The 15996-nt window shown below is 48.8% G+C and overlaps 1 protein-coding gene across 1 annotated transcript in view; it reads right to left on the bottom strand.

Moving 5' to 3' along the window:
• Nucleotides 1–15996, bottom strand: part of NPLOC4 (NPL4 homolog, ubiquitin recognition factor) — an 89870-nt gene that overhangs the window by 12272 nt on the left and 61602 nt on the right. Inside the window, exon 15 of the mRNA XM_066586668.1 lies at nucleotides 9941–10057. Within this exon, the coding sequence (XP_066442765.1) occupies nucleotides 9941–10057 (117 nt within the window). The remainder of the gene's footprint in view (nucleotides 1–9940; nucleotides 10058–15996) is intronic.

The following is a 15996-nucleotide window of genomic DNA, read 5'->3' as shown; positions in this document are numbered from 1 at the left end:
TCATGTGCTGCCCACACGGTAACTCCTCATGTCCTAACAAGCCATCTGACATCATGTGCTGCGCACACAGTAACTCCTCCTGTCCCAACAAGCTCACATCATGTGCTGCCCACACGGTAACTCCTCCTGTCCCAACAAGCTGACATCATGTGCTGCCCACACAGTAACTCCTGTCCCAACAAGCTCACATCATGTGCTGCCCACAAGGTAACTCCTCCTGTCCCAACAAGCTCACATCATGTGCTGCCCACACGGTAACTCCTCCTGTCCCAACAAGCTGACATCATGTGCTGCCCACACAGTAACTCCTGTCCCAACAATCTCACATCACATGCTGCCCACAAGGTAACTCCTCCTGTCCCAACAAGCTATCCAACATCATGTGCTGCCCACACGGTAACTCCTCCTGTCCCAACAAGCTCACATTACATGCTGCCCACACTGTAACTCCTCCTGTCCTAACAAGCTATCCGACATAATGTGCTACCCACAAGGTAACTCCTCCAGTCCCAACAAGCTGACATCATGTGCCACCCACACAGTAACTCCTCCTGTCCCAACAAGCTATCCAACATCTTATGCTGCCCACACGGTAACTCCTCCTGCCCCAACAAGCTGACATCATGTGCTGCCCACACGGTAACTCCTCATGTCCCAACAAGCTCACATCACATGCTGCCCACAAGGTAACTCCTCCTGTCCCAACAAGCTGACATCATGTGCTGCCCACAGGGTAACTCCTCCTGTCCCAACAAGCTCACATCATGTGCTGCCCACACGGTAACTCCTCCTGTCCCAACAATCTCACATCACATGCTGCCCACAAGGTAACTCCTCCTGTCCCAACAAGCTCACATCATGTGCTGCCCACACGGTAACTCCTCCTGTCCCAACAAGCTCACATCATGTGCTGCCCACAGGGTTACTCCTCCTGTCCCAACAAGCTGACATCATGTGCTGCCCACACAGTAACTCCTCCTGTCCCAACAAGCTGACATCATGTGCTGCCCACACGGTATCTCCTCCTGTCCCAACAAGCTGACATCATGTGCTGCCCACACAGTAACTCTTCCTGTCACAACAAGCTGACATCATGTGCTGCCCACACGGTAACTCCTCCTGTCCCAGCAAGTTGACATCATGTGCTGCCCGCCCACACGGTAACTTCTCATGTCCTAACAAGCCATCTGACATCATGTTCTGCGCACATAGTAACTCCTCTTGTCCCAACAAGCTCACATCATGTGCTGCCCACAAAGTAACTCCTCCTGTCCCAACAAGCTCACATCATGTGCTGCCCACAGGGTAACTCCTCCTGTCCCAACAATCTCACATCACATGCTGCCCACAAGGTAACTCCTGTCCCAACAAGCTGACATCATGTGCTGCCCACAGGGTAACTCCTCCTGTCCCAACAAGCTGACATCATGTACTGCCCACAAGGTAACTCCTCCTGTCCCAACAAGCTATCCGACATCATGTGCTGCCCACACAGTAACTCCTCCTGTCCCAACAAGCTCACATCATGTGCTGCCCACACAGTAACTCCTGTCCCAACAGCTCACATCATGTGCTGCCCACACGGTAACTCCTCCTGTCCCAACAAGCTCACATCACATGCTGCCCACAAGGTAACTCCTCCTGTCCCAACAAGCTGACATCATGTGCTGCCCACACGGTAACTCCTCCTGTCCCAACAAGCTGACATCATGTGCTGCCCACACAGTAACCCCTCCTGTCCCAACAGCTCACATCATGTGCTGCCCACACGGTAACTCCTCCTGTCCCAACAAGCTGACATCATGTGCTGCCCACACAGTAACTCCTGTCCCAACAAGCTCACATCACATGCTGCCCACACGGTAACTCCTCCTGTCCCAACAAGCTGACATGTGCTGCTCACACAGTAACTCCTGTCCCAACAAGTTGACATGTGCTGCTCACACGGTAACTCCTCCTGTCCCAACAAGCTATCCGACATCATGTGCTGCCCACACGGTAACTCCTCCTGTCCCAACAAGCTGACATGTGCTGCCCACACGGTAACTCCTCCTGTCCCAACAAGATATCAGACATCATGAGATTATCCTGTATAAAAATCAACTTGGTTAAAGCCAAAATATTACCAATTTCCCTTCATTGAACACCCAGCAGACAAACCCAAGACCGCTGATACTGGAAGGGTCGCTGCAGTATTTGGACCCCGCGTCCCATAAAGACATCTACAGATGCATCCTTATTAATGCGACTCTGTCTGAGGAGCGGAGAGAAGGGGATCTACAAACCTGGTGAATAATGCATTGTCTGCAGTGAACAGAGGTCTTCCATGCGTGCGCCAGATCGTCTGCAGTCTATGGGCCTTGTCTTTTTTTTAACCCCTTAGGGACCAGGCTGTTTTGTACCCTTAAGGACCAGACACTTTTTAGGGATTTTACCCATGTGGTCATTTTATTTTACTGCCCTATTTTTTTTCCTTTAACTACCAAAATTATTTTTGCAGTTTTTTTTCCCCCCGTGAAATTGAGCGCTGTGTACTAGGGGAAAGGAGAAGGAAGAAAGGATTAAAACCCCTTCCTGCCTATCAGCCATCACTAACAGCTGACAACCCGTCCTGCCTTTGATTGATTACAGAAGCAGGAGGCTTTAATCCCTACCGTAATTTTACATACGGCTGGGCTTGAAGCCCGGGACCAGGCGCCGTCCATTTACTGTGCCTGGCCCTTAACCCCTTAGTGACGAAGCCTGTTTGCGCCTTAGTGACGGAGCCAAATTTTGGAAATCTGACAGGCGTCGTTCAACGTAGCATAACTCCGTAAAGGCTTTACATATCCAAGTGATTCTGACAGTGTTTTTTCGCCACATGTTGTACTTCATTTTGGTTGTAAAAAGAGACCAATATAATTTGTGTATATTTATTAAAAGCGCCAAAATTGGGAAAATTTTGAAAAAATTGTCATTTTTTCACATTTTCAACTGTAATATCTCAAATATGTCCAAACATACTGTACAAATTTTTGATAAGATTTATATTTCCATCCGTTTACTTTATTCTGAATGCACATTTGAAAAACTTGTGTTTTTTTAACTATCTAGAGGACATACAAATTTAACATTACTTTTCAGCATTTTGAGGAACACTTTGTTTTCCTGCACCAAGCCAAGTTTGCAAAGGCTCATTAGTGTCAGAATAATAGATACCCCCCAAATGACCCCATTTTAAAAACTACACCCCTTAATGTATCCACTGAGGGGTGTCATGAGTATTTTGACCCCACAGTTTTTTTTCAGGAATTAATTAAATTTAGAGAAAAAATAAAATTTCATATTTTTGCAAATATGTCATTTTAAAGACTTTTTTTTTACTATAGTGCCCATGAAAATGAGGATTTACACCCCAAAAAGGATACCCCTGTTTCTCCCGTGTTCAGAAATATACCCATTGTGGCTCTAATCTTATATCTGAGCGCACAACGGGGCCCAAAATGAAAGGAGTAGTCAGTGTCTTTCAGAACATATATTTTCCTTGAAGGCGTTTTAGGCCCCATGGCACCTTTGTAGAGCTCTTGAGCGGCCAAAACCAAAGAGAACCCCCACAAGTGACCCCATTTTGAAAACTAGACCCCTTAACGAATTTATCTAGGGGTGTACTGCCCATTTTAACCCCACAGTTTTTGAATGAATTCAAGCAAAGCAAAAGGAAACAAATGTGATTTTCGTTTTTTTGGCAATTCTGTCATTTTAAAAACTGCTTTTTTTGTACAGCACACACATGAATGAAGACTTGCACCCCAAAATAGATACCCCTGTTTGTCCTGTGTTCAGAGACATACCCACGGTGGCCCTAATCTTTTGTCTGGATGCACAACGGGGCCCAAAATGAAAGGAGTAGTCGGTGGCTTTCAGAACAGAAATTTAGCATGAAGGTGATTTAGGCCCCATTGCCCACTTGTAGAGCTCTTGAGCGGCCAAAACGACAGAGAACCCCCACAAATGACCCATTTTGAAAACTAGACCCCCTAACGAATTTACCTAGGGGTGTACTGCGTATTTTTACACTACAATTTTTGAATAAATCTAAGCAAAGCAGAAGGAAAAAAAATTACAATTTTCATTTTTTTGGCAGTTGTATCAATTTAAAAACGGTTTTTTTTTGTACAGTGTACATAGGAATGAAGACTTTCACCCCAAAATGGAAACCCGTTTGTCCCGTGTTCAGAACCATACCCATTGTGGCCCTAATCTACTTAAAGGACACATGGCTAGGCCCATAATAGAAGGAGCACCCGTTGGATTTCAGGGTATAATGGAATAAATTCCAGTCCCCATTGCCCACTTGTAGAGCCATTGAGCGGCCAAAACGATAGAGAACCCCCACAAATGACCCCATTTTAAAAACTAGACCCCTTAACGAATTCATCTAGGGGTGTACTGCGTATTTTGACCCCACAGTATTTGAATAAATCTAAGCAAAGCAGAAGGAAAAAATTACGATTTTCATTTTTTTGGCAATTTCGTCAATTTTAAAACTGTTTTTTTTGTACAGTGTACATAAGAATGAAGACCTTCACCCCCAAAATGGATGCCGCTGTTTGTCCTGTGTTCAGAAACCTACCCATTGTGGCCCTAATCTGCTTACAGGACACATGGCTAGGCCTATAATGGAGGGAATGCCCGCTGGATTTCAGGGTACAACTGAATAAATTCCAGGCCCCATTGCCCACTTGTACGGAATAAAAATTGACACCTTAAAAAAATATCCCCTCCCCCGCACTCCGCACCCTTTTCAGCGTTCCCTAAATCTTAGATAAAAGTAATAATGTGAACTGTGTAGTATTTCTAAAGATAGGGGTAATTACGGAGGCTGGTTGGGATGGGTACATGGGGCAATAAAACCGGGTATCCCCCCTCCTCTCATGCTTTTTGGGGAGTATTTCTTGACCTCAGTGGCGTATGGGGTGTAAAAAGTGGCGCTCTGTGAGTTTCCGTAAGCTTGATGAGGTGCGGCGGTCTCACACAGAAGGCGCTCAACAAGCTGCTCCTGGAACTGCATGAAGGCGAGCGTTCCCGGGGCTTCTTGTAAATTGCGTATTACAGGTAGCGGTCTGAATAACGCCGGGCTCACGCAGCCGTAGGCAGAATCCGCTTGCGGAGGCCTGCAGTGGATCCCAGCTGTGAGCCTGGCTGTGACCCTGCGTACGGCCGCGTAATGTTCTGCGCATAACTGCCTACTCACACAGGCAGTCATTCGCAGTACTTTTTTTTTGTTTGTATTTCCCGCACCGTCGCTTAGCGATGACGCGGGTACCCGCAGCCCGTATACAAGGTAGTTGCGTATGGGCAGCGGGTATATCCGCGACCATGGAGCACAATGGGCTCTATGTTGCGGATATCCGCGGTAAAATAGAACCTGCTGCGTTCTCTTTTCTGCGAGTGGATTGCACAATTCCGACCCGCTAATGTGAGCGGAATTGTGTAATCCAATGCGAATGATCTGCGTAATACCGCGGATCAGACGCATGCGGAATCCGTAATTCCTATCCGGTCATGTGAGACCGGCCAAAGGTAGATCGCTACCTTTTTATCACGTGACCGGGGACCGCTCAACAAGGTCACTGCTCCAGGCTCTCGGTGACCATTGGTCGCCTGGGAGTACGGAGATTTTAAGTTTCCTGGGCTCCCCGACTCCTGCGCATGTGTCCGGTGTTTTACCGGCGGTCGCATGCACAGAATCTGGGAAAGTTCACGGAGCAGGATCGCGTCGGGGTGCAAATACGGAGGCCCCCGGTAAAAAGTTTCATCTCCTCTCACCGATTGCATCGGTGAGGGGAGATGAACCTTCACCTTTTTTTTACTTTTACATGATCGCCATTATCCATTGGATAACGGCAAACACGTGATCAGGAACCGCTCACCGCGGCCCCCCGTGAAATCTCCAGGCTCTCGGCTACGTTTTGTAGCCAGGAGCAGGGAGATTTTAAATTATCACAGCTTTTGCGCATGTGCCTGCCATTGTGGCAACGGCGGTGTGCGCAGAAGCTGGGGTAAGGTCCGCGGATAAATCCGCGGGCCTTAGGTACGTCATTTCATCCTCCCTCTCAGATATGATCCATGGGGGGAGATGAAATGCAAGCTTTTTTAACTTTTGAAAACTTTTTTTTTTTTTACTTTTTACACTTTTTTTTTACTTTACATGATCACTGTCATCCATTGGATAACAGTGATCATGTCCCTGGTGACAGCTCTCTGCTCCTGGCTACACATGGCAGCCTGGGGCAGAGGGATTTTAAATTTCCCGTGGCTCGAGCCCCTCTGTGCACGTGCCCGATGTCAATCATCGGGCGCGCATGCGCAGACGGGCACTTCAGGTCCCGGGACATCGGAGAGGACCCGGAGTGAGTATTTTCACCTCCTCTCATGGATCTGATCCATGAGGGGAGGAGAAACTATTTTTTTTTTAACTTTTTTTTTTTAACTTTTTCGCGATCGCCGCTATCCCATGGATAGCAGCGATCGCGTGCCTGGGGACCGCTCATAGCGGTCCCCGGTAACACCTCCTGGTTCCCGGCTACCTTCAGGAGCCGGAAGCCAGGAGTTTTAAAATTTGCCGGGGCTTCTGCGCGTGACGTCATCGTCTGGCGCGCATGCGCAGAAGGCCGGCGGCAGGTCCGGGAGGACCAGATCTTCAGCGGGCAGCGGGGAGAAGGCGGGTGAGTATCTTCAGCTGCCCTGATGGATCCGATCCATCAGGGCAGCTGAATATCTAACTTTTTTCACTGTTTTATTTACTTTTTTTGCGATCGGCGCTATCCATTGGATAGTGCCGATCGCAATACCGGGGGTGACTGCCTGCATCCTGGGATGACAGCTCCATGCTGTCGGCTACCTGCGGGCACCGACAGCATGGAGCTGTCACGTCCTCAGGCAAGTGGGCATCAATCCAAAGAGGATGCATAAAACTACGTCCTCTAGGATTAAAGCCCACTTACTGAGCACGTAGTTTCCCGATGGAGCAGTCGTTAAGGGGTTAATGGGTTAACTTTCATATGCTGTCGGTTTTTCACATCTGCAATTTTTTTAGAAAAACAGGTGTCATACAGACAGCATCTGAGTACTGTCCGGTTTTTATCATCCGAAAAACACAAATGGGCGAGTCTCGTGTGTACATTGAATCAGAAAACTGCATGACATTGTGACATCGCTTCTCTTCATGCAGTCTGTGTGTACGTCGTGCGTGGTGCCAGGCGGAGTAATTTGGATCCGTATTTGGTGCACACTGCCCATGTCCAGTTAGTGTGCTAGAAGCCTTATTTCTGTACAGCTGCCAATCTGTCAGTTCCTGCGGCCCTAACCCGGTGATCCAATAGGGCCACACCGCTTCTTATACTACTCCATGCACACTGCATCAGTAATCAGCCACTGCATGCAGCTTTCTGATTGGCAAGTGCTGAGCATCTTAGTAGCAGCATGTAGTGTCTGCTGATACACGGTGTGCATCAGGTAATGTAGTCAGCAGCGTGGCCATCTTGGACAACCTCTGCGGGGACACAAGCACCAGTATTTGTATGTACAGTGAATGTCGCAACAGTTTGTGAGCTAACCATTTATCTGCCTGTATAAACAGGCTGCACGAGCAAATGAGGAAACTCGGACGTCGTTCCCTCCTGCGAATGATGAATTGTTCCGGGTCCTCCCTCTCTACCACCTGCTTCAACACCACGGTCAGCACTAGAGATGAGCGAGCATACTCGCTAAGGACAATTACTCGAGCGAGAATTGCCCTTAGCGAGTACCTGCCTGCTCGGAAGAAAAGATTCGGCTGCCGGCGCGGGTGACAGGTGAGTTGCGGGAGTGAGCAGGAGGGAGCGGGAGAGATCTCCCCTCCGTTCCTCCCCGCTCTCCCCGCCGGCACCTGAATCTTTTCTTTCGAGCGGGCAGGTACTCGCTAAGGGCAATGCTCGCTCAAGTAATTGCCCTTAGCGAGTATGCTCGCTCATTTCTAGTCAGCACAGATTGTGGCGTTCTATTAAAAAGCTGCTATTTGAGCCATCTCCAATCGCTGCAGTCGGGTATGAAGTGGGCTCAGAACCCAAGATGTCTCCAAGCCCACCTCGCACAACGTACAATTACGTTAAAAGATTAAACCGGAACGAAACTTTTTTTTCTCTTCTTCTTCGTAAAATCAACAAATACAGATCCGATTAAAACAGAAGTCTTTGGATGGAAGGAAAAGGCAGCGAGCTGCACAGAGACGTGACCGCAGCACGGACACCAATACCGCTGTATAATAGGACCACAGACGAGGCGACGGACATTGGAGCACAACTTTAAGAAAGTTGGTGCATAACAATAAGCAAATATTTTATAAAGGCTCCCCTAAGAGAGGCCAATCCCCTATAAGGCCTTGTATTGGCTACAGTAAGAAGCACATGGGTGGTCGGAACGGAGTTAACACTTATCTGAACTGAAGAGCTTTTATTCGGAGCAGAGAAGGGAGCCCGGAGCTCAGATCGTCTGTGCACATAGCTGCGAGGACGGAGCACTGACTTCTATGTAAGGACCTCGGTTCTCGCCGCACAGAACAGCGGCAACTACATAAAGCACCGGGTCCCCTCGGCCCCCATATTCTGGAGGCTCACACTACAAAGCTTTGCGTCAGATACATTCACAATTCTAAATTCCCAACACAAGAGAAAAGCCATTGATCTAGAATATCAAAAACTGTCGCTCTCCCGTCTCCGCCTCCTGCCAATACTATTTTAAAAGGTTTTCTGAAAAGAAAAAAAAAAATTACCAAAAGAAAGAAATGTGATGAGACGAGACGGTATTAAGGCCTTATGCATAAACCGCAGCGTGGATCATGCAGCATTTTACTGCCTCCGGAGCCGGCTGTCTGTGTACGCACCGCGCATGACAGCGTATCTCACGCATGCGGTCATAAACAGTGTGACGACTTTTTTTTTTTTTTTTTTAAATCCCCCGCTGTGTCTTATAGCGGCGTTGTGTTGACTCATGCTCAGTCTATGATCTATTAGTATACCCAAGTCTTTTTCACATGTGCTGCTGCTTAGCCCAATTCCTCCCATTCTGTATGTGCTTTCTTCATTTTTCTTGCCCAGATGTAGGACTTTGCATTTCTCCTTGTTAAACACCCTTCTGTTAGTCACTGCCCACTGTTCAAGCTTTTCTAGATCTTTTTGAATACTCTCTCTCTCTCTCTTCCCTAGTGTTTTCTATCCCTCCTAGCTTTGTGTCATCAGCAAATTTGATCAGTTTCCCATCAATTCCCTCCTCCAGAACGTTTATAAAAAAGTTGTACAACACTGGCTAGGACAGAGCCTTCTGGTACCCCACTTGATACATTCTTCCACTTGGATGTGCAGCTACTTATGACTACACTTTGAGTACGATCACTCAGCTAGTTGTGAATCCACCTAACAGTCGCCTTGCCAATCCCATATTTGGTTATTTTTTCAATAAGTATGGTATGAGATACTTTGTCAAATGCTTTACTAAAGTCAAGCATTAAACTAGAAAAGCAGTAACTCGGTAAACAAAGATCAAAAAGGGCCCATTGGAGCAGCAGGTGATTTCACACAGTAATATAACTCATTTTGTTATTTTATCACATTTCCTCCCTTTAGATTTTTAAAATCTCTCTGAAGCCGCTTTAAATGGGCACAGTGTGGCTCGGCCCTTTTCAGAGCCGTCTATAAGGTCCAATGTCCACGGGCTGCAGAATCTGAAGCAATAACCCTCCATAGCATGCAATGGAATAATGATTTTTCATGCACACCAGCGTAGAGTAATTGCGGTTATTACTCGCGGATGAAAAATTGCAGCATGCGCCATTTCACTACGATTTCCACATGGACGGCTTTGAAGAGGATATTGAGAAGAGAATGGTGTGCGAGACCATATACTTCTAAATGTTGGTCCTCACCTGTAGTGGCATCACTTCATTGGTGACCAAGAAGAGGAGTAGATGGAAATCTGAGATGATCTCGAGGAAGATGGATGATGGATTCTGGGAGAGATATGTTGCCAAGCTGTGGAAATCCTGTGCATCACAGAGGAGAGAACAACAATTAACAGAAGTCGGTATCACATCACTATAAATTAGGGATAAACCCCGATAAAGCGTCACAAGGGCATTTATTACAAATGGAGCAGATTTTAACCGGTCGTAGAAAGTTATCCAATTGTTACAACCGCATTGCTCTCTTATCATAAACTGTGGCGCAGCGAGTTGCTACAATGTGTTAAACTTTGCTGCATCTGTACAATGGCAATAAGACAAACTATAGGCAAATGGCATCAAGATAAACACAACTATATAGACGCTAGATAGTAGGCTCACATCTGCCAAATCTATTGTCTAACAGTCCTTATCAAGGCATGATGACCACCACTGATCTCTAATTGGGCCGGTCACATTCAATTAGGGCAGCTTTCATTTTGACAGGAAAAATAGCAGAACGTACAATGCAATATCTCCCTGAAGAGCTGACAGATTCTGTGCTGGAGGCTCTGCTGCAAACAGCCCAATATATAATGGACACAGTCATGGGCAGACATACCGCCTGTACAGCTGTTCTGACAGTACAGGGCCCCAGAAGGGGAGGAGGGCCCGGGCCGAACGACTCCACCTTCTTCCCCACTGGACTCTCCTGCGACTCTATAGGGTGCCCGGGGGAAAGTTTTAAAAAATTAACATCACGGATGCTCAACCCAGTGGATCCCACCGCCGTTTCACTCAACTGCTCCACTCTCCCCCAGCATCCCAGTCAAAGCATGTGAACTGCTGTGGCCAAATCCCTGCCACCAGTAGGACTGAGGCCATACTGAGACACATACTAATGGGGCCTTTTACATCAGTGAATGGATGCTACATCACTGCAAGGAGATGATCCATCCGGCTTGCGGTAAGGTGCCCGGGGGACTGGAGAGTCAGGAGAAGATCAGTGAGGAGAAGATGTGGTAGCTGCCTGGGGAGGAATAGGTAAGCATAGACTTTTTTCTAACAATGAAACCCCTTTAATTATGGCCTTTAAACCGGCTTCCTATGGAGTGAACTAAGTTTGATTCTATTAATTGTGTTTTAGTCTTTGGTTGCTTTTGACTAACAGATTTCTTTAATTGGCTCCATTAATTTTCAAGGGTTTAAGATCCGGGTTATTTCCGGAACATTCTAGCAGTATAACATGGTTTTTGCAAGCAGCATCAGCCGGACACGGCGCCGCAACCTGCGGGAATATATAGGCTGCGTTATCTTGGTAAGAGATCCCAGAAGGCTTCGGTTTGGGTTCAGGGTTTTTTCACGGAGTCCTAGATTTAGCCCCTATTATTTCTGTCTGCACTGAACAGTCCTGGATCTCCACTTCACACCGCAATAAGACCGTTCACTTTCTGTAGACTCAGATGATTATTTTCGGTTATCTGGATACAATCTTCTATCACCCCCTGCTGCTGTGCACCTCTACCTGCCTTCATCCCTCTGGCTTTGTAGTGGCCGAGTCTTATACCCTTTTCAAGAGTTTCAGAATCCCTCCTTTGGCGGCCTTACCCATTACCACTGCTTGTTCTTCTAATGCCATCTTAAGTGTAGCTTCGTTTATACAAACTTATTATATATCACTTTGGTTTTTTTCCCATTACACCCAAGTTCTACAAGCCTCACCATGCAAAGGAAAACAATGCGGTGACCAACTTGATGCCAATTAACGCAGACAGATGCTCTATTGTCATCTAATACATGGCCCTGAGAGCTGCAGGCTACCGTATGAGCTCAGCGGCTCTTTAAACAATTATGCTCATTGGTTATATTCCAGTTAAGACAAGACTGTTCCCACCCCCCGAGGATGTTGTGCTGGCCTCTTCTGGTTATTTAGCTATAACTTGGGATAGAATTCATATAACTGAACACATTATGTGGCATTACATCAAACAATACATTATCTTTCCAACAATATATTTGGCGCTATATCATCATCCACCCCCGACACCTGTCCCGCATCGGTCACTTAACCCACTACCCGCCGTTGCGACCCTCTGGCTCTCCCGCTGCTTTTGTTTCTTCCCGGTGGCACTTGGCTTCCTCTTACGCTGGGGCAGACCATATAGTCGGCTCCCTTGCATTGCAGTCCCTCCCGGCGCAGGTTGCAAACTGAGCCCACTGCTTTTGCCGACTCTACTATAGCGCTCAGCTTCCCGCATTCTCCTGCGTTTTCCCCAAAGCACCAGGTCGCTTCCAATGATTGGGCTAGCTAGCCCAGTCTCCCTCCATTCTCTGCGGCCTACCCATAGCGCTGGGTCTGTGGCCTTCTTGGTTGGTCCTGGCCCCTCTGTCCTAACTGTACATACTCAGGATACAGCTGCTTGGGGCAGTGGCTGGACAGTGTTTTTGCTCTAGCCTCCAGCACATTAGCTACATGTGAACGCACCCTTAATATCATACGAACTCGACACTAGGTGTAAAGGTCAGCACAGGAACAGACTTCAGCCATACAGGTGTTCATGGGACGCCGAATTTCCAAACTTCAAAAGATGTGCAAAGAGGATCACAGAAACACAGAAGAGGTCCATAAAAATATTTACGCTTGGGGGGCGTGGCTAGCGACCAACATGGAGAGTCGCAAGTGAGGAGAGCTCCCCAGGGGAACTGCCAAAATCCGCATAAAATCCTGGCCTTAATGGACCTCTGATGTCCAGAACACCGCCTATGGACCCATAGCCCCTGCAAGAAGCACCGGACCGCAGCTGGGGGCAATTATAGTCTCCTGACGTCTATAACAAGACCGCGGGCCGAGACGGAAGAGGGGCCGCGCCAACTCCCTGCTGCTATTCCCGCTCGCTGCCTGCCGCCGGCCTCACTGACCCCGTCTGCAAGCCGGACCGTCCTCCCTCAACCCCTCTGGGACCCGCGGCTTGCCCGAGCACCTCAACCACACGCCGGCCGCCCCACCGCCGCCTGCCGCCGGCGTCCCGCGCTTGGTGACGGGCCGAGTCGGACCCGTCCTCCCTCCGGCCGAGAGGCCCGCCTTCTTACCTCCAACAAGGAGCTCCTGCTGCGGGATCCTGACCGGAGCCGCGGTCTGTGCAGCCGCCCGTCTCCTGTTTGCTTGGAGACCCTCTGCAACTGACAGGCGGCTGACCCCCTCCCGGACGGGGAGTGCAGCCGACCTCCCAGCCTCCGGACCTCATCCTCCACCGTAACAACTGCGCGGGGGGCTGCTGCTCACCCGGCCGTCCTGCCGCTCCACAACACCCTGCCAACACCTGCCGGCGACACTGAACATCCCGCGGAGCGCTGGCCGCGGACTCGGGGGACGACTCGGCCGTGGGCTGAAAACCTCAGTGCTCTGCCACCCCCTTTTACTGCGGGGGAAATATACACAATCCCGGCTAGAACCTCAGTCGGTCCGACTAACACCTGCAACTCACCCCATAACAGCCGGACCGTGGCACTCGGCGCCTCCAGAGACTTTGAACCATCTGAAGACCCTGTCCTCTGGACCCGGCCCAGCGGAGCCGGCGGCAAAACCGTGAGTAACATGTGGGGGCTGGGGGACAACACATCCACCCAACGTCATCGCCCCCTGGAGCTGTAAACCGGGCAAATAGCCCAAGACGCCACAATGCTCCTGAACCCTAGCTGCCCACACCATTATATAACGGTGCCCTGGAGAGGGAGAGAAGAATAGACTGCTTTAACACCTAAAATCCTACACGGACCTCGGTCCATCTGACCAATAAAGGTGCTCCCTGTATCCTAAATTGTGCTCCTGGAGCCCCGGGGCGGAATTGTGTCACCCTTGATAGGCGGTGTCGCCGCGTGAGGTCGGCGCGGTCCCCTACCTTTCTAACGATCTAAGAACTGGATAAATCCTGTATGATTGCAACCCAGATTGCGGGACCATTACTCTCTAACAGACACTAACTACATAATCCACAAAAGGTTCTACAGTCAACAACATCTAAAATTCTGAAAACCGCACCAAACCGCCAGAATCGCCACCCGGCCTCTACTACAAACAACAGTCTTGATATTTTTCACATTACACTACATCAGGCGGGAGAAGACAAAGACCCCTACTTTCTAACAGCTATCGCAACTGTATACTCACATGGACCCTACAGCCAACAACATCCAAATCCCATAAGAAACGCATCAACTTGCCAGAACGGCCAACTGGCTTACCTCACACGCAAAAGTTCCTGATACCGTCTATGTCATACTGTAGCTGGCGGGGAAAAGACAAAGACCTTTACCCTTCAACCGCTACTAGAATCGCATAACTCGGGAAAAGACAAAGACCTTTATTTTCTCACAGCTAACCTAACATCCTTCATTATGAGCACTCGTGCTAAAAGCGGATCGGCAGCCGAAAAGTTGAAAGAGTTCGCCCGCACTGAGACCCCTGATCATACCCCCAGAGCGACGCGACCCGAGAGCCCGAAGACGAAACGGGACACCCCTCAGAACAGACCATGCGACAACCTCTAGACGCAATCAATTCCTGCAAATCCTCGCTTACCAACAAAATAGAAGAGATAAAATCTGATGTCTCCTTGCTAAGGCAAGACCTACAGAACATGCGAGGCAGAATGCAGGAGATGGAAGACCGCATATCCAATGCAGAAGACTCCCTAAGCCGCTCTCCGCAGCGGTCAAAAAAGGCACACGAGCAACAGAATTTTGCCAGTCCAAAATGGACGACTTGGAAAACCGGTCGCGCCGCAATAATTTGCGCATAATAGGCCTACCCGAAAAGTCAGAAGGATCCCACCCAGAAACATTCGCCGAAAACTTGCTAAAATCCCTACTGGGTGACGACACTTTTTCCACTCACTTTACAGTGGAGAGAGCCCACCGGGTCCCAGCAAAACCGCCACAACCGGGACCCCCCCCCCCCCCCCCCATTCCTAGCAAGGATCTTGAATTGCAGAGTTAGAGATGCCGCATTGCGCCAGGCTAGGCTAAAGGGTCCACTAAAATACAATAATGCAACAATCTCTATATTCCCAGACTTCTCCGCTGAACTACAAAAACAAAGAGCTACCTTCATAGAAGCAAAGAGGAAATTCAAGGGAAGAAATATCCCATACTCAATGGCGTATCCAGCCCGCCTGCGCATCGCAACCCAAGGAAAAGTGATCTTCCTTCAGTCTCCCACTGAGGCCATGGAATGGCTGGACATGCACCCGGAGACACCGAAGGACAACTGACCCTACCGCATTTACGGCAGGACTTGAACCCAGTCACAATTTATGCGGCTGATACCCCTCTGACTTATAGATGGTGAAACGCAAGGCCATGGCATCTTTAAATTGCCTTTGGGACCTGGCGGATAGATACAACCCTCTATAGGCCACCGGGATACTTCTCCCCCCCCAACAACATAACATCTGCTACTTCTAGACAGATTGTAGCTAAATTGTTTCGTAATTTTTCTATATATTAGTTTTTGACATTCACGCCGAAATTTAAAGGGGTTGTCCCGCGCCGAAGCGGGTTTTTTTTTTTTCCAATAGCCCCCCCGTTCGGCGCGAGACAAACCCGATGCAGGGGTTTAAAAAAAACAAAAACGGATAGTACTTACCCGAATCCCCGCGCTCCGGTGACTTCTTACTTACCTTGCAAAGATGGCCGCCGGGATCTTCACCCTCGGTGGACCGCAGGTCTTCTGTGCGGTCCATTGCCGATTCCAGCCTCCTGATTGGCTGGAATCGGCACACGTGACGGGGCGGAGCTACGAGGAGCAGCTCTCTGGCACGAGCGGCCCCATTCAACACGGAGAAGACCGGACTGCGCAAGCGCGTCTAATCGGGCGATTAGACGCTGAAGATTAGACGGCACCATGGAGACGAGGACGCCAGCAACGGAGCAGGTAAGTGAATAACTTCTGTATGGCTCATAATTAATGCACGATGTACATTACAAAGTGCATTAATATGGCCATACAGAAGTGTATACCCCCACTTTGTTTCGCGGGACAA

This window comes from Eleutherodactylus coqui, chromosome 13 (assembly GCF_035609145.1).
Source record: "Eleutherodactylus coqui strain aEleCoq1 chromosome 13, aEleCoq1.hap1, whole genome shotgun sequence".
In the NCBI taxonomy this organism is placed as follows: Eukaryota; Metazoa; Chordata; class Amphibia; order Anura; family Eleutherodactylidae; genus Eleutherodactylus; species Eleutherodactylus coqui.
This window is presented reverse-complemented; position numbering and strand designations above follow the sequence as displayed.